Source organism: Elgaria multicarinata, chromosome 8, assembly GCF_023053635.1.
Source record: "Elgaria multicarinata webbii isolate HBS135686 ecotype San Diego chromosome 8, rElgMul1.1.pri, whole genome shotgun sequence".
NCBI lineage: Eukaryota > Metazoa > Chordata > Lepidosauria > Squamata > Anguidae > Elgaria > Elgaria multicarinata.
In genome coordinates, this window is record NC_086178.1 from 73,903,742 (window position 1) to 73,928,682 (window position 24,941).

The window sequence follows — 24,941 nt, forward strand, 5'->3', positions numbered from 1 at the left end:
TAATAATAATGTAAAATCCACAAAGCAGTGCTGTTGCATAATCTCCATTCAACAGGTCTTACAACAGAATACCCATTTAAATTACCACTGGTTCTGAAAGGTTGAATCTATTGGGTAGGATCTTGACTAAGTGAGTTGAACTTAAATTTCCCACTGAAGTCAAGTTGTCCAATTGATTTTAATGCCACCTAAGTTTAAGTAGGTCAAACTGATAATAATTGCTTTTTAACAGTCATAATTTCCATAGAGGTAAGTGTGACACCAATTGAGGATTACCACTTTCCTGCTATCAGCTTTACCTAGCAATATGCACATGAGTTTTGTCACAACTTTTCCTATTCTATAGAAATTCCAGGAGGCACGTGTTTTGCAAAATCACCCACACTTAAGTCTGGTGTACAGTCATTATAATTCTCCCATGTTTTGCTTTAATGTATGTTTGATGTACCTGGAGCCCTGCTGATGAAAAAACTAAGCCAACCACAGAGGTCTGCTTCATTCAGCAGTCCCTTTTACACCTTCTGCTTCCAACCACCAGCACTTCCTTGGATACCAGCCTGGAGCAAATGAAACAACCTATATATACCTGGGTACAAATATGCATAACTATATATTTTAAAACTGTTTCCACTAGTACAAGAAAATGAAAAGGCCTTCAGTGATACTAGCTGTGTGATTTCAACTTGGGACTCATAAAATATAATAAGGTTGTTTTTACTACCTATCCAGTTTATTAGCTAATAAAAGCAGCTTAGCATATTAAATTTCACTGACACACATTTTCAAATGGGGACTGCAGAGCAGTATAATGTACTGTTTCCCCCTCAAGTCACCTGAGCATGTTATTTCCTTACACTTTTATCTATTAAACTTCTCTAGAGAAGGAAAAAGCATTCCCTCAAACACAAAAGAAAATGAACTTATTTGATCACCCATAGCATGATAAAGTATGATAAAGCATCATGTTCTTATAAAAAAGAAAAGAAAAGAGTTTCCACTGATAAAAGACATTATTGGGAAGTAAAAGAAAGTAAGCTTTCCAATTTTTCTAGTCAGCCATACCTAAGAAATTCACTGTTAACAAAAAGAGTATGCACATTTCACGTGGCATTATTTATTAAGAAGGATCTTCATAGAGATGCAACAGTTGTTTTAAATGAATGCACCCAAAGTCAACAATGTTAAGAAGGATATTAGAGGTAATGGAAACTTGTGGAAGGTGGGGGATGGAAGCTTTTCTGATAGGTAGACAGCAATAAAACTGAAACTGGAATTATGCCAGGAAAGCAGGTTTAATACACTATTGCTGGGTGTGATGCTGAAGAAACTATCAGATCTTTAAACCCTAATTTATCTCTGTCCCACACTAAAGTATCTTTATTCCATCAACATATGCATGCCTGCAAATTACTGACAATGAAATGACGGAACATGCAACTTTGGCTATTAGATAAAAAATATAAAGCTGGTTTGGGCTGCTGTTCTTTGAAGAGGTCCTTGCAATTTAGTTACGTGTCCCACATTTTTAAAGGCCACTTATATCACAAACGGGTTCTGAAAGTTATGGTTTTATGGAAGCAACATCTTCTGTGATATGTGCGTCAGATCTCTTATCAGCTCACACTTTGGGATTCCCAACCAAAGAGGAACGCCTTGCCCTCTGTTTTGCAACTGAAAATGAAACACGATAATAAAGTGGAAAATTAGAGAAGCCAAGACCTGCCTGAAGTCTGCTGTCACAGACAGCAAACTCCCCAGTTCTGAGAATTCAGACAGAAATTAGGTGAACACTAAGTACCCTTGAGGTTTCCTCCACTTTCCACAGCATGTGCTTGAAAGCACCCCTTTGACAGTTTTGTACGAGATTTAACAAAACAAAACAAAAAACAAAAAAACCCACACTCCCAACCGAAGCATATCTTGCCTATCTGTAGGAAACACAATTTCATTTCAATAATGCTGAATTTTGTAAAAGGGTTAAGTTGCTTGAATGTTAGATTATGAAAAAAAAAGAACGTTTCAAAAGGTAAGTCTTCTGGACAGTGAGGATTTCATTTCTATGTTTTACATATGGCAGGGGTGGTGATGGACCAAAATATCACACCTGGTAGAATATGAATTCGTCTCCTGCTTACAATGAGAGAGACACTTCTCCACATAAACAAAATAAAATATAAGATTCAATCAGATGAAGATATCAGCCAGCTTCCTGGTTTCGTTAATTGCACAATACTGCCACATCAGCACATGCTCAGAATGTTACACCTATCTTGGAAACCTTTGATAGAATATTTGCAAGAGACAGAAAAAAATGATATATTTGTTTGTGGATTTTAGTATTAAGATGGGGAAAGAAAAGAGAGGGGGAAAGAGAAAAGAAAAGAAAAGGAAAGGAAAGAAAAGAAAAGAAAATTTGATTGATGTATCAATTGTAATTAAAGAATTAGAGAGAAATGGAGTATGATTCTGTGAATCCAATGTATGAGATTCAGATAAGTCATAAGAAAGAATTGAATTTGATTAACATATTAATAGTAATTAAGAAGTTAGTTAGCATTTCTGGCATGAAGAGAGCCAAAAATATACTTTAACCTTATCCTTAATTTTTTTATTGTATTTTAGTGTAGTCGTTTTGTGTATACCTTTGTTTGTATGTATTATATGTGGTGTAAAGATTGTGTGTTTGTGATGTTTAAAATAAAAATAAAAAAGGGGGGGAAAGAACGTTACACATGTCTATATATGCGTTATGTGTTTGGTAGATATTTGACCGGTCTCTATCATTCCTCAGTGATGTAATCAACTCTTACCTGGGTCATCTTGGCAAGGTCCAGTGAAGGTCTCTGTTCCTTTACTTCTTCAGGCCGCCGTCGTTTAATTCCAACTTTTTTGTCATTAAGGACGCATGGCTGGGAGCGGCTTCGGGAAAGCCCATTGGAGCGCCTTGTTAGCTCTGGGGTTGAGGCGGGGGTGCTATTTGCTGAGGGCAGACAATACTCTGAAAAGGAAATCTGATCGTGGGAACAGGAGAGTGATCGCTGGATATCAACTCTGCCACCCTCAACAGAACTGTGATCACTGCCCCAGATATCATTTGTCTGTCCATAAGTGGCTGACGTTTGCATTCCTTGGCATGGCTGACATCCAAATCGGTTGCTAAATCCAGACTGGTCATAGGAGGAGCAAAGTGTGTTTGACCTGGAAGGAAGGCTAAAGCTTGAACTCCTCTGCATGGTTGTGAATCCATTGGAGTAGCGTTGGACACTTCCCCCACTATAACACCGTCTCTTTTCTACAGGAGTCCAGACCTTTGATCCTATAGGCCTCCATGAAGCCCTGCAGCTAGACATCTCATCAGAAAAAGAGAGTGACCTACATTGGCGTTTGCTGGGAGGTGCTGAGGGATTTCCATTGCGGTCACTGAGACTGAGGTCTTTGATCAAGTTGGTCACCGAGCACGTGCTAGCTGCCTCTCTCTGCCATATGGAGCTTTCTTCGCTTTTGTCAGGCAAGCAGTCCCAAATGTTGGTGCTTGGCGGCTCGATCTGAAGGGGACATTTCCTGCTGAGATCTCTCCATCTGTCATTTTCTAGTTTTGAAATGATAGAATAATATACATTCATTAGTTCCGATTAACAATATGGTTCACTTGCTATATCATTCTCTTCTTTAAACACATACACACACTGCTCATGGGACACTTCACTATAAATTAGTTAATCCTTAGGATTTGGCTTGACAAGCAATTGATTTAGGGTGGAGAGAGAGAAACGTCTGTTATCAGAGTGAAAGCAGCAAATATCAAACAACAGCAACAAGAATAAATACAGTAGAACAAACATCAATGAATCAACTTCTTACATATGAAAACAGTTAGCTGATAACTTTCTAAAATTTAAACACTTTTAATGTGAATGTAAATTGTTAGTGAGCATCAAAATCAGAACTAGCACAGTGATGTTGATAAATAAATATTCAATAGCAATAGTAAATTAAACATTGTTGTTATTCAGTTTCAAAACTGGATATTTGTTCTGCAGTGCACATTGGCAGTTTTAGGCACGGGCCTGTCCCCTCTTCCTATGGCAGCCCCCCTGGAAATGTCACACAGAGGCCTGATTCATATGATTGCAGCTGGGGAAATAAGCCATGGTGGTTTATTTCCCCCACCACATGTACTAGTCGTGTGCTAGGGGAATTAGTATAATTAGCCTCGGCAGTGCAACTTGCCAAATTGTGAAAACCTGGACAGGTTAACTTGTTACCATGGGTAACAAGCCACTCTGGCTGGGCTCACATGACATGACAAGCGGTGCTGCTTAGGGTGGTTATGGTAATTCCCTTTGGTTACAACGGGCACACAGGGCAGTTAACAAGTCACCATGGCTATTAGCCATCCTGTGATTGTGCAAACTAAGTCAGAGGATCAGGGGTATGCTGTGACACAAGGGACTGAAGGGGATGTTCAGATGTATCAACGGGATGGGAATATTTTCTAGACTTGCTGAGCTTGTTTAAGAAATTCTCATGTTTGCGGGAAGAGCTCCAGTTCTGCACTGCCATCTTGCAGTGGTGACATCACATGCCCAACCATGTTTAGAGTTAGAAAGTTCACATTTAGAATCTCCAAACAGATGTGTGCTTTTAATTGCATGCATGTCACCAGTTGCTTCCTGGAACCGACATCTGCAGGCAGATGCTCATACTACCCAACAATCAAAATGCTGAGATCTGCTTGAGGATGTTGCTACCAGTTCTATTTTTTAGACTGACTTGGTTTTTCCACACTTTAATGAACACAATGCAAAGCACAATATACACATTAACAATTACATCTATGTTTAGATGTCACTTATTTCCCCCACTGTATTAACTGCAGCCGACAGAGACCTCTCAGGTCAGGTCACCAGACAAAGGAAACAAAAATAGAAGCTAATTTTATTGGCAAGCTGCCATGACCCTCAGTGTCCAGACGTCACTATTTTACAAAAGACCTTGGTAATCTTGTACAAGAGGATAGAGGATACCTCTCTCTCCCTCAACAATATTTCTATGAACAGCTATAAACTTTAGAAGAGACCATTCAATGGGAAAACATTATTGTCTTGAACAACAATGAAATTATTCACTCCTTTCCCCCTTCCACTTTGCAGATAGATCCTTGCCACTCTGCTATGTGCTTTCCATGTGCCTTCTTTTATACAAAAATATCCGATGAGAACGTAACTTTGGCAACATTCTGATCGTACATGGAGTTTGAGCTCGGCATTTTTATAATGGTGGTTCAGGATCCATCAAATAGGACATGAGAGTTTTCTAAGTGATCTGGCCCTGGTTGCTATCAAGGGTTGTTAGGCACAATGAGAAAAATGAGGTAAGGAAAAGTGAACCAGATTCTACTTAATTCAATGTGCTTACAGCCAGCAAAGGTGCAAAGGAACAAAGTGTAGCTATGGTTTAACATTATGTCCCAAAGTACCGACGATGGGTATTACAGAACAGACCTCCATATTATTTTAGCCTGACCAAATGGATTGTCAGCCACAGCAATGTCAATTGACTTCATTTTAGAAAAGATTGCTTTTCTCCCTTTCAGGTGTAGAAGTATTTAATACAAGTATGTATTAATTTCATTAACCAGGAGTGAGCCTACAACAACTTGTAAATATAAAACTACATGGTCATTCAATGTTTCTAGTTCTGCAACTTCAGACAGCTATGTTAAGCATTGGCTGTTTTGTTCTGATAGATGTTCTGACATCATCTATGTCTATACACACACACACACACACACAGCTCTGAATAATATGTGAGTGTGTGGTTTCCCCACCCACACTCTAAGAAATGCTTCAGGCTTGTGGGCCAAAAGACACTGGGGCTTGAGCTAGATCATAATTCAGCATGGGTTGCTTATTCATTTCAACATCTCACCTCTATCTGATGCGGTTGACAGCTATTAAGGTTTGTGACTTAAATGCGGCTGACAACTAGCTTTGTTAAGTAACAAACCATGAGAAAGCAGTAGAGAGAGGCAACGGGCTCCATACTATTATCAGGGAGTGTTTTTTTCTCTTCTCTCTCAAGAGACAAAGGAAATCAGAAGACTGGAATTGAAACTGCTTATGCATGAAATATGGTTTAACTATATTTGAAAGCCCACTTAACATCCTATTCAGCATGAGGTGAAAATAAAGACTGAGATTATCTCACTTTGAGAACATTCTCTTTTTAAAACCTGGTGTTCTTAGTGCTCACAGTCAAGCCCAAGCCACTAAAATGCAAATTTAATTATGCACTGAATCCTGCTCACCCACAGCATCCTGATAGTTTGGATAAATGAAAGGTCTATTAAACAGAATGACACAGGGTTGAGTGTGTACACATGGTGGATACAGAGACTAGAGTGATGAAGGTTTTAATAAGGGAGAAACCTATTTGGAGTGTGCATGTACCTACTCTGAATATTTATTAAGGAAGAAGCCTGTGAAGCAATAGATGGTCGCAATACACGGGCCATGAAAAAGGGATTACTCTTATCAGTAATGGATGTGAGAGGAGTCATCTTCTTTACTGCCCTTCTTTGTTATCTATCATGAGTGCAGAGAGCTAGTCCTATGAAAGAAGCCTTTATTAAAATCATACCACTGCCCCTAAGGCTTCCATTTTATCACTTAAATGGTTTCCACCATCATCAGCTGCTGAAACTGAACCCAGCCCCTCCCCCCAAACTCTATATGCTCCTCCCAGGCTGTCTTGTTTGACAGTTTTCTTGGTTGCTGTCCTTTACATCATCACAGAAAAATGTTTCCATGGGCTGCATTGGCTGACACTTAAGAGCCATGTTTAGATGCTCCTTCATGGGGCCCAAAATGTTCCTGCTTTAGCAGATTCTTTATTAACAAAATCCAATTTGAATTAAAAAAATCCAATTTAAATTTTAAAAAATCCATTTATTTATTTTTTAAAAATATCATTGATTTTTATCCACCCTGCCCCTTAGTATGTGAGAGGTGCCAACTGTGGTATATCTAAAGACCTACCTTTTCACTCAAGTCTTCCCTGACTGATTTTTCTGTCCAGATTTTGTTAATTGTTGTTCTCCATTTTAAATGTTTTTAACTAAGGTGTTTTGTATTTTCTGTTTTTAAATGTTCAACTGTGGATGTTCTGTGTTTTAAACGTTTATAGTGAAAACTGTTTAGAGATATATTTTTAGATTAGATATAATCAAGCAGTCTATAAATTGATAGACTGTTGTAATAAAATAAATAAAGTACTTGCTACCAAAGAGATTCTTCTCTTCTGGTGCTAGTCAGCATTGTTGTTGTCTTTAGCTGACTACATACCCCCATCAGTGAATACATACACTTATAAATTCCACTTCCATCCTGAAACTTTTTTCTGAACAGCATAAATTTGTGTAGTATGGGATAGATCCAGACTTAATCCTGGTTAGAGTAGACCACTGAAATCAATGGGACAAATTAATAATGACTAACTTAAGTCCTGTAGGTTTTAATGCATCAGCTTGAAGCATAACTACTGTAAGTCTGGAACACCTATGGTTATATCAGAAAGGGGGAAAATACTTTCATCAGTTGTTGCTGCTGCAAAAATACTTCTTGCCCACCACAATTCTGGCATATGCAGCACTGAGACATGTCCATGCCTTGAACAGCTCAGTGACTACCCTGTGGAGAGAAGATTGTCATTCCGATGGCAGCAGGAGCCATACCACACCAACCTCTCCCTGCCATACAGTTATTAAAGCACATAAAAGCAGCCTTCAGATTAAGTACAAGCAAATCTGTTTGGAAGGCCAGCAAAATAAACCCAGGAAGAGAGCTTCATTATTGTTTGACTTCTGCAACTTCAAAAATGCCACTTCCTCTTTAAACAACCATAATAAATGGTCTCCTTGACCGATACAATTTTAGTATTATCAACTACATTTCTTACCCACAGAAAAATAAGAACTTATAGTTAAAAATGTGCAACACAACTTTAAATACTATTACACAAACTTGCACCATTTGTAGTTTTTAATACCTAATGTTCTGCTCATGTCTCCTCCTTCTGCTCAGGTCTCCATGATATATTTTATATAAAACAATTTACTGCAACAACTCTAAGTAATTATGGGTTTTATAATATTCTGAAGTAAGAGTGTGGGCTGAGCTTATAAACAACTCAAGATCACACAGTACAGACTTTTCTTAGCAAATATTTTATTGTGCCTCTCTTGAGTGAGCCACCTGCATTTAATTCATCATACTATTTGCCTGAGTGTTTTAGTATACACAGAGGACAAGAGACCAGCATCTTGTTCCTTCTATTATCCCCTCCATTTAGATTAAAGCTGTGGCTTCTCATTGTGGAATGATGGCAGTAATTAGCTGATAGCAATGACACAGAAACCACACCAGTACTCCTGTTTTCCCGTCTCAAAAAATATTTTAAAAGATTAGGCATCTAAGGGCATTTCAGTAGGAGATAAATTAGAGCACAAAATCTGCTTCTTCAGAATAAAAGCATGGCACAGCAAAGTTTGTGGTTTTCATGCAAATAAGACCCACCACTTTTCTTCAACGGGGACAGTGTCAATTTTTTTTCTCCAAAGCTGCCTTTGTTCTTTAATCTTCCATACTAAAAAGAGTTTCTTCCCTAATTTTTTTTAAAAAAGATTGGGGGTAGATGTATTTCCCTCCCTGACAATCTAATTCTGTGTATTACATTTTAGCTTTATTGGTCTCCCAAATAGCAAACTCAGTTTCCCTGTGCTGATGAAAATGAAAACAAAATGGGGTCACTAAGAATCAAGTAGGAGGAATCAGCATGCACGGAGAAAACCCAGGGCTTGCAGAAGGACAATATTGTTTAAAATCCATCCAAATGGAGGAAACTACCCCCCACCCCAAATAAAGCCTGATGAAGACCTAGCATGTCAGTGCTCACCAAGAACTGCAGAACGTTGAGAGTCAGTTGAAAATCAACAAACAGAAGACCAAGGGGTAGGGAATGGTGAGAGAATTGGCTTGCTGGAGCTCATAGCAGCTTATAGTACTCATGGTTGGCACATTTTTGTTAGCTGGAAATGAGGACATACTGCAATGTTTCATTGCAGGCCTACTTATACTTTCTTTTTAAATTTTGACCCGACAGAACAGGACAAGTTAAAACTTTTCCTACTACCCTACTACCCTTCCTTGCTTACTAATGTTAATACAGAAAAAAATGTCTGCTACAAAGGGACTGGCAACATCACTGAGCACCTGCAGACAAAACCCACAAAACAAGGTGGTTCCCCATACCACCCCAACCCCACAATCATGGTTTTTAGTAGTAAAAGTGGCAAGACTTCATTGAGGTAAAATGGGGGGGGGAGGCATTTCATATGGTGAAATGTGGCTGGAGTTCCCACAACCATACCATTATGCATGGTGGGATATGTCAGTGAATCTCTTTGGTTGCCATGTTGCCCTTGGTTACCCAAAAGGTACCAAAGTGTTTTTTCCGTATTCCCCAAGAAATTTTGAGTCCAAAATCATTTGGGATGGGCGAGATGTTTCCTGCTATTATTCTTTTGTGAACGTATTTTCCAAACATGCCCCAGCATTGCCAGATCAATATCCTGGAAAACATTTGCTTTGAGTTGTCACCACAGGAAAAACATTCATATATTTTTTAAAAAAAAACATCTTCACAGGAAAATGGAGAAATGGCACTGCACTCTGCATACCTGGACAGAGAAAAGCGAGTGCTTTTCTTAGGGGGAGGGAAAGGCAAAGAACCTGAGAAAGATTAAGGCCAGAAGCTGACATGTGTTCTCAAGAAGGAATTGGTTTCTCATCTGAAAATCTGCTCTGCTCATCAGACCTCCACAGCTATTCCCTGAGGAAACTGGCTAACTTGTACTTGGCACCACTTGAACAAATATAACGTATATAAGAAGGGGCTAAGAAGAAACTAAAGAAGGCAGAGTCAGGGTGTGGCTAATCCCACACACATACATGTCTGTCAAAAGAAGCAATCCTGCTGGGTACACAGTTGAAAGCCAAAATTGACTTTATGCAAATGTAGGTATAGCAACTATGTATTTTTTCCATTTTTACTCTAGAGTAGACATGGGTGTGTGTGATCCAGATCTCAATGGTCCCTCCAGGCTAGGGTCCCAATCCAGATCAAGGGGCCCTGTGCCTATTCTAGAGTGAAATGAAAGATGAAGCTGCTAGATTCACATCTAAAGTAACATCTGAATTGGCCCTAGGAACCCCCAACAGAAAAGGCTGATCAGCAGACAACAAATTCAATGCCCCTCACTGGTCACACGCAGCCTTTAGAAAGTCTGGCAATTAAGCTTTGTTTCTGCAAATAAAATAAAATCTTTTCACAGCTATGAGAGCCAACAGAGATGGAAGAAAGATTTTATTCAGCATCATTTCCTCTCATGTGTATATAGCAATTAGTCACATTTAGGTGAACAGACGGTTTTAGGTGGACACTCAGCAACAGGAAGAGGTGGAGCACTGAAAACAGCATTGACAAATTAAGACCTTGAAATCCTCGTTCCACAGCCTCAACATGCCTGTTTCCTTAGAACTCTCATATGAATTTGGGTAGGGGGTGCACTTAGCCATTTCCTCCATCTCACCCTCTTAGGGGATGATTAACACCACCACAATCTAATTCATGTCTTGAAAATGTGTCAGGGCATAGCTGCCATATTCTATTCCCTGGGGATTTATACACTTTCCCTCATACTGAACGTGGCATAAAGTAGCACAAAGTTCCTCACACCTTCAGACACATGCTACATACTCTGTATTCAGACTTTCCACTCCACTTCCCCATAGCACTGTCAAAAGAGGGAAGCAACCGACAACCCACCTAGAAAAACAAGGAACGAAGTTGCTTTGCCAGCAATCTGCTGCTGGTGGAAAGTGATATAGCAAAGCTGACCATTGCTGGTTGGAGCAAAAACAGCCGTAAAAGCAAAGAAAATGCCACCCCTCTTCCAGTACACCACACTGAGCAACTAAATTCTCACTTTGTCTTCAAGAGGACAAAAGTTCTCACGCCTCACGCAACAGGCTCTTGACAGTGCAATCCCATCCACGTTTACTCAGAATGACGCCCCACTGAATTCAATGGGTGCCTGATTCATGTACACATATGGGAATTCATAGCCCTGACTGGATAGTGAAATGGTGCCTTTTGAGGGAAGAGGGCAGCAAAATGTACTTATTCCAACAAAGTATCCATTAAGATAATGCAATACTAGTCCCTTAGACCAGTGGTCTTCAACTGATGAGTTGGGACCCAAAAGTGGGTCACGAGATGAGTCCAGATGGGTCATGGTAAAGCTGTTGCCGCGATGTTAGGCAATTGTGAAAGTTGTTTCCATGTGAGTCCAAGGTGGGTCTCAGATCTGGACCAGTTGAAGACCACTGACTTAGGCCTTGTAAAAAATGAGGCTCTTCATTTTAAAAATAATGGTGTCAAAATGAAGGCAGCACATAGTTCCTTTTATTATATTGGCATTTATGTATTAGCATCCAGCATCACTTTTTTTCTCCCTCTTTTATAAAGTTTACAGAAAAACCCAATAATAATAATAATAATAATAATAATAATAATAATTTCTAACCCGCCTCTCCATCCTGATTGAGGCGGGGAACAACAACAAGTATAAAATACATAAAATATTAATCAAAACACAATATTTAAAACTTCCTAAAAACATACTAAAAGCATACTAAAGGCATCCTAAAATTCCATTGGATAGGCCTGCCAGAAGAGATCAGTCTTTATAGCTTTCTTAAATGCTAAAAGACTGTTAAGTTGACGAATCTCCTCCGGCAGGCCATTCCACAGTCTGGGAGCAGCAAAAGAAAAGGGCTGACAGGTATTACTCTGGGTAATACCTGTCAGCCTAGGTTTGGCTGGCTGAAGGAAGTTCTTCCCAGAGGACCTGAGTGTGCGGGGTGGATTGTACGGGAGAAGGTGATCCTGCAGGTAGCCTGGACCATGTAGGGCTTTAAGGGTGATAACCAACACTACTTAGAAATGAATCCTTCACACATATTCCCCCTTCTTACAATAGGGAAAACAATGCCAGGAAAACTATGCAGTTTTTAATACAGCCTCATTAAATACGGTTCAAATAATTCTAAGCAGTAAGCAAATATTTTGCACAGAAGAAACAGATGTTTACAGAATCACACCCAAAGAACCTGAGGCAAAGTTGCTATAGTCAACTACTAAATGACTAATTCCAAATTAAAACTGGTTTTAAATGAACAAAAGCTTGGGAGCACTACTTTTTACGTTTGATTCTTCCTTGAGAAAGACAAAGTGATAATTTAGTTGCTCAGTGTGGTGTACTGGAAGAGGGGTGGTATATTCTTTGCTTTTACGGCTGTTTTTGCTCCAACTAGCAATGGTCAGCTTTGCTGCATCACTTTCCGCCAGCAGCAGATTGCTGGCAAAGCAACTTCGTTCCCTGTTTTTCTGACTACATTGAACCATGGCAATAGTCTTATAGGCCACGTAGTCCAACCCCCTGCTAGATGCAGGAAATCCAGGGCTAGAACATCCTCAGCAAATGTCTGTCCAATTTCTACCTGAAGATACCGCGAAAGGGAGAGGCTGTCCACCCCTCTATGTAATCTATCAGTATGCTGCCATGAGATCCCAATGATACAGGGAGGGATACAAATGTTTTAATAAATAAGTTGGCTCCACTGTTGAACTGCCCTTATCATCAAGAATTATAACAGAAGGAAGAACTAAGGAAGATTCTGCTTATATTGAAGAGCCATACTGTAAATGTAAAGGTTCGAAGTATGACCCAGCAAAATGAACTTTATCATGAAAGGCTAAAAAGCTGTGCATCTGCTCCTCATCACCACCACCTCCCACTAGACATACATACATACATACATACAGGAAGAAGAAGAGAAAGTTCCCAAACTGGCAACTATTTTGTGATAGTGCCCAGAACATTTTCTCAAATTTCTAATGTGTCCATGGCCCAAGACAGTTGTCTGCTCCTGAATTACAAGGTAAAATCCTTCAACAGTGCTTGTAAAAGAGCTTTGTGCTTATTTCAGGAAACAAATCTCAACATTTGGCATTTGTAGCAGAAAATTCCCCCAAGCTTTTCTGCTACTAGTTTGGTGACAAGATGAGAGCCAAAAACTCCGAAGCATAGATGGTGTATCTAAAGTCTAAAGGAGATTCAGACGGTGCTCACACCTAGGCAGCTGCACATCTGACGTAGGCTGCATCCTTCTGAATATCTGAAGTGGATAACTGCCTTTCTTGTGCTAATAGTTGTGAATCATAACTCCAATCAACGTTGTGCTTCTCAGTTGTCATGCTCCTTTAGTAAAACAGTGGAATGAATTCTTACAGGACTCTCCTTCCTTATCATTATTTAAACTGAACATTCATAACATAAAATCCTAAAGCTGCCCAATTCAATAGGAGTCCCACTGATGTGAATAGAACTATACCGGATAAGATAGTTTGAGAACTGCAACGTCTTAATAAATATATATATGACTAGGCTGAAAGACATTCATGAATTAGTTCATTATTCTTTTTTCCTTACTATGATTCTGAACACTGGCTGAATCACGAGTTTTGCATGACATGATTGTAATGCTTACAAGATGGCCACTAAATGCTAATGGTCGATAGACAGATAGTTCTATTCCCATCACTTGTTTCAAATCGGTGTACTTCAATATAGTAAACAATTAATGCTACAGTTTAAGTGATAGAGGGATTGAAACCAAACAAATCTTAAAGGGAAGTGACATTTACTCTGACAAACTGAAAGTCCAAAAAGCTAAAGACAGTAGTTCAAAATTAACTAACAGGAAATGAATGGCAATAACTTGGTTACGTTTATGAAACTTAAAAGCAACTACATTATCTGTGGAGAGAGGAAAGCCCAGAGCAGTTTGCAGATCATAAAATAAGGGTTTGTGTTTGGTAACTTTGATTTTAGAAAAACACCTCACTTTTGCTTTATTTTATTTTAAATCAAGATAAAGTCGGTGAAGTTTTCCTGTGTAAACTGTGGTAAATATACGGAATGTGAGAATGAAGCAAGAATGTTGTAGAAGGTCATCAGTGCACTTGGGACAAAGAGGTTCCACAGAAGTGACTGAGCTACTTAGCTTCTTCCTTAAGGTAAGATGGAATGTCTTACCTTAAGGACCAACATAAAGTTTTCCCATGCTTTAGGTGGGAGGAATTGGATATCAATCACCATTCCCAGTTTTGCCTCAGACTGTGCTCTGATGGGCAGGATGCCCTAGCTATAAGCTATCCTAATATTATCCCAAAGCTAGACTTACACACCAACTTTCCCAAGAGCAGTATTGTTTATTCTATGGATAGACCAGCTTTATTAGTTCCTAATTTTTCTACCTTCATTCAAAGCCAAATAGATAATTAGTTCTCAAGATACCATGCCTCTCCTGACTGAGGAGACAAGAAAGGAAGCCAAGCTCTCTCTCCGGTCCAAAGATGTCCCATGTGGCACTACATTTCTCGGCTTCCCACTGGCCCAAATCCAAAACCAAACTTAAAAGGATGTTCTTGTCTCAATCCTTTTTGCAAGCAAGAACACAACTATCTAATTGGAAATAGCATAGCAGTTTGAAATTCATTGTGGCTGTCAGCAGTGAACCTATCTGGGCATGTTTCAACAATGACCCGGCTGGTTAATTTGGGCTAGTTGGAAACTAGAGTGAATAAAAGCATCAGGAAAGATGCCTAAAATTACAAAGCAAAACAAAAAGAATGCCAATGGGATTTGCTCTTTTTGACTGGGCATGATAAAAAGCAATTGCACAAGTGGGTGCTCTGATCAGCAAGGTACAATTAGGATCCCTTGGAACCAGGATACTTTAGCAAAATAAGGCCAGCATTTATGTAGCTCAAATGCATACAACTTTGTAGAAAGTTAATGCCAAACAGGCTTATTAGGCTTGGGCCCATCCTATTCTTTGATCAACTTGGTGAGTAGTCTTTGTTCCTTGATTTATTCTTTATAGGGAACATAACGAAAACAGACTGTTTTCATTTGAGCACAGACACACATCTATTTTATATACACACACATATACATATACAACACTCATGCATGCAGATACACACACTGCTTTGTCTCTACACAAATACTTTGTCTCCTCCTCTCTCAGATGAATTCCCTGTCAGGAAGCTTACATACAATTGCCCTCCATTAATTCTGTGAATGCCTGTGAATGGTGTGAAGAGATATTTTGTAAAGTATCATCTTTTATGATATAATACTGTGGCTCAAACTTTACCTTATGCTTTAATTGGGGTGGGGGGTTCTTACCCAATAACCTAAGAAACTAAGGAATACAATACAGAGCTAGGTCCTTCAAAACCACCAGCCCTTAAAAAGCATCCAGCCACACCCTAATCATCATAATGTTCACTAGCATATCGCTATACAAATAAATGGTGGCTGATGTGCCAGTGAAGTATGTCAATTGTTAAAAGCAGCACAAGAATACCAATTAAACTGCAATTGCCTGATGGTTATTATTTTCTTTTAAAGACTGTGATGGTTGTACCGATTACTGTGAAAATAAGTGATATTCAGAAGAATTTTTTAGGACGTTCCCCCCCCTCCCCCCCAAAAAAGCCATCTTGAAACACTCAAGATCACAAAATCTTTGAGTGAGAAGAGAATTATACAAGAACGGCAGGCAAGCTTTATTTCATACCAATGAACAACTGGAACTTTTCTATCCAGCATTACTAAATGTGAAGTTTGAATATACCAGATGTGCCATGTAGCTGATTTTTCAAGACACTAAAATGCTTTTCATGGAATCTGTTCCCTGTCAGTTGCCCCAGTTAAGTACATCTGGTTTAGACTGAAGTGAGAAGAGACGATTTACTAGATTCTACAATACTTGAGATCAGGTAGAGGTCACCAAAAATTTGACATGCAGGGCAGCCATTTGGAAATTTACACACACAGAGAGCATATCAGCTGGGTGCCATGTTGCATAACATAAAGCAGATCAACAGTCAGCCATATGGAATACAAAGAAAAGTGAATGAGAAATTAGGAAATAGATTTCTCAGCTTGTAAAAAGGAAAAAGGAAAAAAATGTTTTTGTTTATAACTAAATATTAAGCATCAGTTCAAAGATCCCTCCTACATTTCCTCCTGCATAATGTGCAGTTATAACTGAACAGTAAAAATAAAAAGAAGTTTCTCCTGCTCACCCATAATTCCACAAGAGAAAAGAGTGGGTCCTTGACTCATCTTCTTTGAAGTGTGCTGAAAAAAAGCAGAAAAGCTATTCACTATGGTTTTAACCTGTCCCTTATCCTAAGTATCAGGGCAGTAAAATAAAAATAAGCCCCACTATAATACAATAAAACCTTAAAACATTCCAACAAAAACAAGCCAGAAACATAAAAAACCAGCAGAGAAACTAAACATGTATAACTCTTTAAAATCCTTTGACAAATGAGTAAATTTTAACAACTTGCTGAAATGATAACACCATCTGTGACAGTCAAACCTCACTGGGGAGGGCATTCCAGAAATGAGGCGTCACCACAGAGAAGGCCCTCTGACCACCCTTCTAAAATGAGCTTTTCATAGCAAAGGAACCTGGAGAAGAGCTTCTTCTGAAGACCTTAAGATACGGATAAGTTGGTACAGGGAGAGATTCAGAACAACTTCATTCTAAGATGCCATTCAAAAACTGTGCAACACTCATAGCATAGCTTAATAAAGGGCATAGAACCAAGCACACGAGCAAAATGAAAAATGATAATGGCAAACCTTCAAAACAAGAAGGCTGTTATCTCCTTTATACTATTTTTGTAGCTTCTATTCCTTTGAATGGGTCACCCTTGAAAGAGTTTCCAGAACTACCGTATTTTCCGGCGTATAAGACGACTGGGCGTATAAGACGACCCCCAACTTTTGAGAAGATCTTCCTGGGTTAAAAAGTCATCTTATACTGGGCGTATAAGACGACCTCCAACTTTTGAGAAGATTTTCCTGGGTTAAAAAGTAGTCTTATACGCCAGAAAATACAGTACATAGAAGGCTTCCTTATGTTATTGTGTTTATAATTTGCCTTCGTATACTGGTATTTATACAATTTAATTAAGTGGGAGAGAGGAAAGAGTGCTTGGGCAGCCTATATTTCTCTTCAAACATTGAACAATTATTCAAAAAATAAAGCTTAGGTCTAAGGAAAAGAAAAATCTGAGGAAGTGAGAACATTTTGAAATTGTATGAATTTTAACTGTAATTATCGGTTCACAAAAGTTGAGCTCTATACTAAAATTTAAAAGCGAAGAAGTAGATTAGTCATCACATTTGTTTTTCTTAAGGCTAAGCAAAGAAATTGATTTCTTTTTGTGAATAGAACGATGACCTTCTATTGATATGTATGCACTTACTAAAGTTCCTCAGGGATTATCTGCACTAGTGTTCTCTTCTGAGAAACAATGAACAAAAACATTAAATATGATTATGTTATGCAAAAACATGCATGCATTAACTACTCATAAAAAATCTGTGCCAAGGAAAGCCAAATTTGGCACCAAAATTCCAATTCTATGCTCAGAATAAATCAGGACAGACACATCTTGTATGTATGTACATACACACACATTTTTTTTACACATGGTGTTGTGCATGTGCAACACTGCATGTGTAAGTTCTGCTTGCTCACAGATCATTGTGTTTAAATAGGGCTAAAAGTACAGCACCACTGAAAAAATCAACCAAGTCCTACTTCTTTTTACCCCAAATGAGAGGACAGCCCTGCAATCTGAAAGATATAAATGCTTCATAGCATAAGCTAAGCTGTCAGTGTGTGAAATGAACTCTTACCAGCTCAGCCCTGCATGATAGAGAATCAGCACCTTTGTTTTCCAGAGTTGTAGTTAAGATCATCACCATGGTAACAAAGTCATGCATTGGGGTCCATTCCAGTAGAGGTAAAGGTCACAATCAGCCATATTAGGCACAGTGTCTGATTCAGTGCATTTTCCCAGAAGAAAGGTTCAATGGAACCAATTCCCATCTGTTTTAGAAACTGTACGGCTTGACAAAAATTGCTCCAAAATCTTCACTCTCTGGAAGAAAGGGGGGCACAGAAAGATAAACACAATTTATTTATAAATTGCTTTCACAAATCACTGTATGGAATTTAGGCTTTGTGGGAAGTTTGCCTTTGCACCCACAATAGACCTAGGGAATCCTCCTTTTTCCATGCACCCAAGAGCACAAAGATGGTGGCCGTATGATTAAATTATACCAATGGGAAGAACAGACAAGCCCTTTCCTCCTTACGTGACCTGGGTAGCTGCAAGATGGAGAACTGATTAATTAGGATGGTGAGCTGGTGGGGAACCATTATAGACTAGAGACAATCAGGTAACTAACAAGAAAAGAAGGCAGTTTCGTCCCACTCCTGCAAACTTCCATGGAGTTATAGCTGCCACTCCTTTTTTGGTGAAAAGGTGCTTTTGCCCATGTGGTTATGTCCATGCACAGGATTTTCAATGGGCTTCGTGTGCATCCCTGCTAGGGGAGGCTGTGCATGAAATTTGGTCCCGATCCTGCAAAGGGTTTATTTGTACCACCGCCCTTTTTATGCACCCAGGGTTTTCATTCCTTGGTGTGTAATTGCATGGGGTTTTAATGGTGCATTGGGTGTGTATGAAGTTTGATCCTAATCCTGCATACTTCCAAGGCTTTAGAGCCGCCAGCCCCTCATCAGGGTGATGCTGGAAGTGCTGAATTCACTGTCTCCTCTCATTGGGATATTGTGGAAGATTAAAACAGGCTGCTGCAATGTCAATGGGTGAAACAGCACCACTGCAATAGGACAAGGGCAGAGGGATGACTCAGATTACACGCAATAGCTTAATAAACTGCACACAGCAGCTTATTTGTCTGATCATGTCATGCATAACACTAGCTTGTTTCCAAATAAGCTACTGTGAGTAGCTTATTAACCCAGCATGGCCTAAAGTGACATCCGGATGCAGCCACTGCCTCATTTTCCCTTCCCAAAGGCAAAGTAAGTCATGCCAAGGCAATGGGATAGGAGCATACTTAGAAAAATGGTTAATGCAGTCCCAACTCTGATGGGACAATTTTCCTGGAATAAAGTTTAAGGGAAAAGCTTAACAATTGTTTTACAATTCATAAACTTGTTTGCATATAAACCAACTTTATTTAGGGCAGCCTTCAAAACATTTCAAGATAAAAGTTCAAATGACTGGGGGATATTTACACGAGCTAGATGGTAAAGTCAGGGAAACGTGAGATAGCCAAAACAGATTTCCCCCCTCAGCTTCTGGCAGTCCTTGCAGCTAAAAAATGACAGATTGTAGCTAGGATCTAATTAGAGAAATAATTTTCCAAAGTAATGCATATAATCCTGTTTAAATAGTTTGTTGTTGCTTTGTCAATGCAAAGAGGAGAGAGAGAAAACCATGCGCTATAAGGCATTAAACATTTATCCCCTAATGTGCAATTAAAATCAAGCAGTTCTATGCAAGGTCAATGATTCAGAATATGCTGATAAGCATTAGAAAACATTAAGAACCAATATTGATTCCCTGGTTAGCCTGCAAATCATATTTCTTGTTTACTTGGATTTGAGCTTGCAAGTGGGTGCCATTGAGAATGCTCATTTAAAGGCCAGCTGGCTAGTAAAGAAAAATTATCTACTATTGTTTTGTCAGAACTAGGTTCATCCAGAGTGCAAAACCATGGAAGGAAGAAAATCAATACATTTTCTCAAGATTTATTGTTGTAAAAAGGAAGTGTGATGGAGTCTCATATTTCTATGTGTCATAGTGGTTGTCGTCAAGTACAGTTTGCTGGTGGCTTCCCCATTAATCTCTGAACAATCTAATGATCGGGAAATTATGAAAGCTACAAGTAGAGAAGGTGAGACAAGACAAGACTAACATGCAAAGCCTAAAAATATGCTTAGCTGAGGGCACACAGGGTAGGCAGCGTATCTGATTTAGCTATCTAGTATTCCATGTGAAGCAAGCAAAGCAGCCCCATTTGTTGGTTTGATAATCCCACTGGCCTATGCAGTTGTCAAATAATCCAGTTTGTGCCATGGCACCTATCTCTAAGATGAGAACCCTTTAGTATAAAGCACGGGTGGGGAACCCTTTTCAATTCAATTTTGAAGAAGCTCTCGAGGGGGGGGGGGCACATTCCAGCAGTGGGTGGAGCCAAAGGGAAAAAATTAAAACCCAGCATATTGTACCTTAAAACTCTTAATGCAAGTAACTAAGCCTTAGGAGCAGCATTCCAACAATCCAGAATAGATTCACAAAAGCGAAGAAACGACCAAACATCTTGTGGATGGGGCCAGAGGAAGGGGTGGAATCATTTGGGGAACCCCAGAGGGGTGGAGTTGGCTCCCTGGCCTGAATAGCATGGGCTATTCACCTGCATTTTACTCAGTTTCCCATATCATAGAATTATAGAATAGTAGAGTTGGAAGGGGCCTATAAAGCCATCAAGTCCAAGCCCCTGCTCAGTAGCTTTGTTTCTGAAATGTTATTACTATTGGGGACTGTTTACACCACACACTTAAACTGTTTAACATTAGCGGCTACCACCCAAAGGAGCTACACGTGTGCGGAGAATAGGACTGAGGTATTCCATAATCTGAATTATAGGGCTAGATGTTGGATTATCAAGTTGTGTTTTATTTGTGTTTTATTTTATTTATTTATGTTGATAATAACTTTGTATTCTATGTGGCCAAATTGTCCCCAGCTCAACTGCTATTTGCTCCACAGAGGAAAAAATACAGGTGCCTACATTTCCCATACACAAAGAACTTAAGACCAAAGGCCTACCTAGTCCAGCATTCTGTTTCCAAGGTAGCCAACAAGATGCAAAGCCCACAAACAGGATATGAACGCAACAGCAAACTCCCTGCCTTTCCTCGTAGAGGAAGTACGCCCCCTTGATCATTTTGGTTGCCCTTTTCTGTAGCTTTTCCAGCTCTACAATATTCTTTCTGAGCTGTGGTGCCCAGAGCTGTATACAATATTCCAGGCCTAATAGGAAAGTAACAGTGTTTAATGACCCTGATTGAATTCACTTATGGTCACCTCAGTTTATGGGAGAAGGGATGGTTCTAGGAATACCTGCCCTTGAAGTACAAGCTGAAAAGGCAATCTATTCATTTCGAATCTCACATGTCAGAGGTAACGCAAATCAAAAGGCTTAGCTGGTGACTTTTTCTTTCATACAAAAACACTTTGGACTGAGATGGCCCAGGTGAACAAGCACCACTTTGAGCATTACGAGAAGCAGTGATTAGCTGCATTTCCTCTCTAGATGCTTCTGCTGTAATGTGTAAAGTGGGGGTGGGGGAGCACGTCTCTTTCTCTTTTACAATCTAAATGAGACAAAACAATGAATGAGCAATTAAAAGTAGGCTGCAAAACCAACAATTCCCACTGAACTTCAATATGTGAACAGGGGTAACTGGTGAGAGAACCTTTGCTAGAACCATGGTTTGTTAGCCACCTTTGTGTCAGGCAAACCTGGTCACTGATAATTGTACTGATTTGGGACATTTTTGTTTGGAATTTTTCTTTTGACAGTACATTCAGAAAGGGAATTACTAAAACAACAAAGGCTGCTTTCAGAAGAGGATTTATTGTGGAATTGCCATGAGTCCAACATTCACATTTTATCGGGGTCTGGATGACGTTGTCATCCATTTGTAACCCTCCTGTGTTTCCCCACAGCTTCTACCATCTTTTTTCTTTCCATGCAATAATCTATTCAGGACGAAAAAACAGAATAGCTGCACAGTGTCTTTTGATAGGTAGTGCCCAGAGTCGTCCATCTGGAAACATCCATAGTCTTTTATTCTGGATTCAATTATTCTAAAATAAATACCACTGCCTTCTCTCTTCTCTAATGGCTAAATCAAGCTGACAAAATGCCTACGTGGAAATCACTTCCTTGTAGGAAATTGTAGGTAAGGCACATATTAACCATCACACGTATCAATCTATACAAGTGTTGCACACTTTTCTCCCCCATAAACACAACCTTTCAAATACACTTTAAAGACATGGGGGAAAGGGTCCTCCTTACAGTTAACTATAGAAACAAAATGAGAAACAAATTACTGAATTTATTTTCACAATTTGTTCACTCTTAGCTACAAATGTAGAACTGGTACAATATAGTAAACTAAATAGCAAACCAGAGATGCATGAGTAAATCCTCAAAGGCCTAATCAACATATACTCAGGAAATTCTCTGGATTGCCATTTGACCAGCTTTTTACTGGACTGACATCCCTTCTCCAACAATGTTCTTTTGGAAATCAAGTACAGCCTCAATGCGCATGGTTAATTTTACATTTGCACACATTTTCAAATATTCACCATTTGTTGGTGTCAGCTCTCAATGCTTGGTGGCCAGTTTCTCCTGCAGCAAGCCAGAGGCGATGAGAAAGTGACCCCTTTGAGGCCTCTTTCTTGACCTCATTCTTGCAGGCTAAAGCTACTAAGCTAGTGACCCCAAAGAGTCCTGAACCTTGACACCAGACCAACAAGGCTGAGTTCTGACCAGTGAACTCACAAAAGCAGAAATATGCATATACTAGAGTTACTAGGCCAATGACCTTCCAGTGCCCTCTCCCATGACATTTTATCAGAAAGCTAAAGGTCTCACAACATCAATTTAGCCAGCCAGTGGAACTGACGGAGTCATGCCTTGCAAGCTTGTGCCTTGACATCGGAACCATCAGCTAACAATGTGGAAGTAGGGCCCATGAAAACGCCACTCTATGTCATCCACTACATCATAGCACACTGGCAGAATAGCAAGGAAATCATATACCAACTGCAAGTAATTCAAGAGGAGGAGAGAGACCTGTCAGGTGATTGGGAATAAGTGAAACTGATGAATACATTGGGGAGGAATGCAGCATCCTCTCCAATAAGAACACACAAAGGGGAGATTCTACTGTCCTTTCAGCCATAAAAAATACTGACCCCATAGCCTAGCCCCTCCACTGCTTCTGCAATAATGTAAAAGCCAGGATAAAAGAAGCGAAGGAGATGGTGAGCGAGGACTAGATGTAGGGGTTTTTTATAAAAAAAAAAACACAGTAACAACAACAATGACATCAACAGTACTTAAAATTAGCTCATGCCGCCATCTGTGTCAGCCATTTTCTGACAAGTGAGTTGTTTTTATCAGCACATGGTCTGCCCAGTGCTTGGCTTGCATTGGGACTTTGAGAAGCAATTAAGTTCTGGAAAGGGCAGAGAACTGTTTTCTTACTCTGGTAAAAACAGTAAATACTCTGAGGAGTTTTCCTTACAATGCTAATAATTAATGAAATACACTGAGCGGGAAGACTTATCAGAAAGAAACTTTACTATGAATCTTTTAGGGTGTTTTTTCAAAATCACAAATTATTCAAGACTCTGTGGGATACACCAAGCAGTTCACTAGAAATGGCTTCAGTTCTTTGGCTTTTCCATGTATTCAAATAAGGAAGGAACAGACAAATATTCCTCATCTTTTGGCCATACCTAATAGTATTAATTAAATCTTATCAGTTCCAAACTCAAAAGATTTGATCCAAATATGACAACTACACACTCACTGGGCACAATGCAATCAAATTAAGCACGTTGACATATATGAACATGCGAAGCTGCCTAATTCTGATTTCCTACTGGTATCTCTAAAGCAGAGGTCCCAGGGCTACTCTCTCTCTCTCTCTCTCTCTCTCTCACACACACACACACACACACTGGATTCCCCCCATGGGCTGCACGCTCCTGCCAGAATTTTTTTTAAATGGGATCTGTAGCACCAAAAGGATCAAAATTAGTTTGTTTGCAAGCTAATTTTGACTTCTTTGATGCTCAATAGTGGCTATAGAGCACTAAAACGATCAACATTAACTTGCAAACTTTTTTTTTTTTTTTACAGCTTTGGGGGCGGCAGAAGCCACATGCAGCCCCCCTACTTTAGCTGCTAGAGGGACCTATAGTGAATCACTATTAGAGTCCTACTCAACACTGCCTGTTCGGATTGGGGCAGTTTACCAAGATCTCAGGCACAGCTCTGCTATATGAGATGAAAAAGAAATTGAACTCTTTGCCTCCATAAAAAAAGTGATTTAAGATGTCCATCTGCATGCAAAGCACTGAGCTATGGCCCTTCTAGAGTACTTTTGAATACAATTTTTCCCCAAGTGGAAAAGATGTATACTCAAAGGGCGCTTGAAAGTGTTGACTGCTGACTGAAAAACATCCATTTTTGAAAGAGTAATTTAATCTACCTATGGAAGAGCATGAAACTGTGCACTAAAAACTAGCATGCAAATAGGTAGTCTTGTGCCCAGAAAATTCCCCTCTGAACTATTGAGCAGCAGTCACACTGTTATGTCAAAAGTTTATCTAGAATCAGGGTATGATTTCTCCACAGATAATTTTCTTTTCCCTAAGGTAATGATTAATGCTTTTGCAAGAAACTCAAAAGACCTTACAACAATGATTTTGCAAGTACAGGCAAAATATTTCTTCTTGAAAGGACATCCTGTTGTGGAGAGCATGCCCTCTGAGATAAATCTATGTCATCTTAAGAGAACAGTATAATGAAAGAAATAATACTACTTGTTTCTCAAACTTAAGCTAGAGTTCTACTGAATATATCTTTACCTTCTCAAGGATAGGAAATTGCAGGTCTGGCTGTTTTGTTTTTTATTTCATGATGAAAAGGCGATTTGAGATGTCCTTTCAGAAGTCAATCTTTTCTAAGAATATTTTTTAGCCTTCCTTTCTGCCTGAAACATTTCTGAGAATTGATATGACCAGAGTCCAAATCT

General features: G+C 39.3%; 1 protein-coding gene across 2 annotated transcripts in view; it reads right to left on the minus strand.

The window, feature by feature from the left end:
* FAM53B (family with sequence similarity 53 member B) overlaps positions 1–24,941 on the minus strand; it is a 116,362-nt gene that overhangs the window by 64,133 nt on the left and 27,288 nt on the right. For both annotated transcript variants that reach the window (XM_063132801.1, XM_063132802.1), the window contains 3 exons: positions 17,918–18,162; positions 16,285–16,339; positions 2,811–3,589 (listed from right to left, as the gene is read on the minus strand). In XM_063132801.1, coding sequence (XP_062988871.1) covers positions 2,811–3,589; positions 16,285–16,339; positions 17,918–18,004 — 921 coding nt within the window. In that variant the 5' untranslated portion in view covers positions 18,005–18,162. The remainder of the gene's footprint in view (positions 1–2,810; positions 3,590–16,284; positions 16,340–17,917; positions 18,163–24,941) is intronic.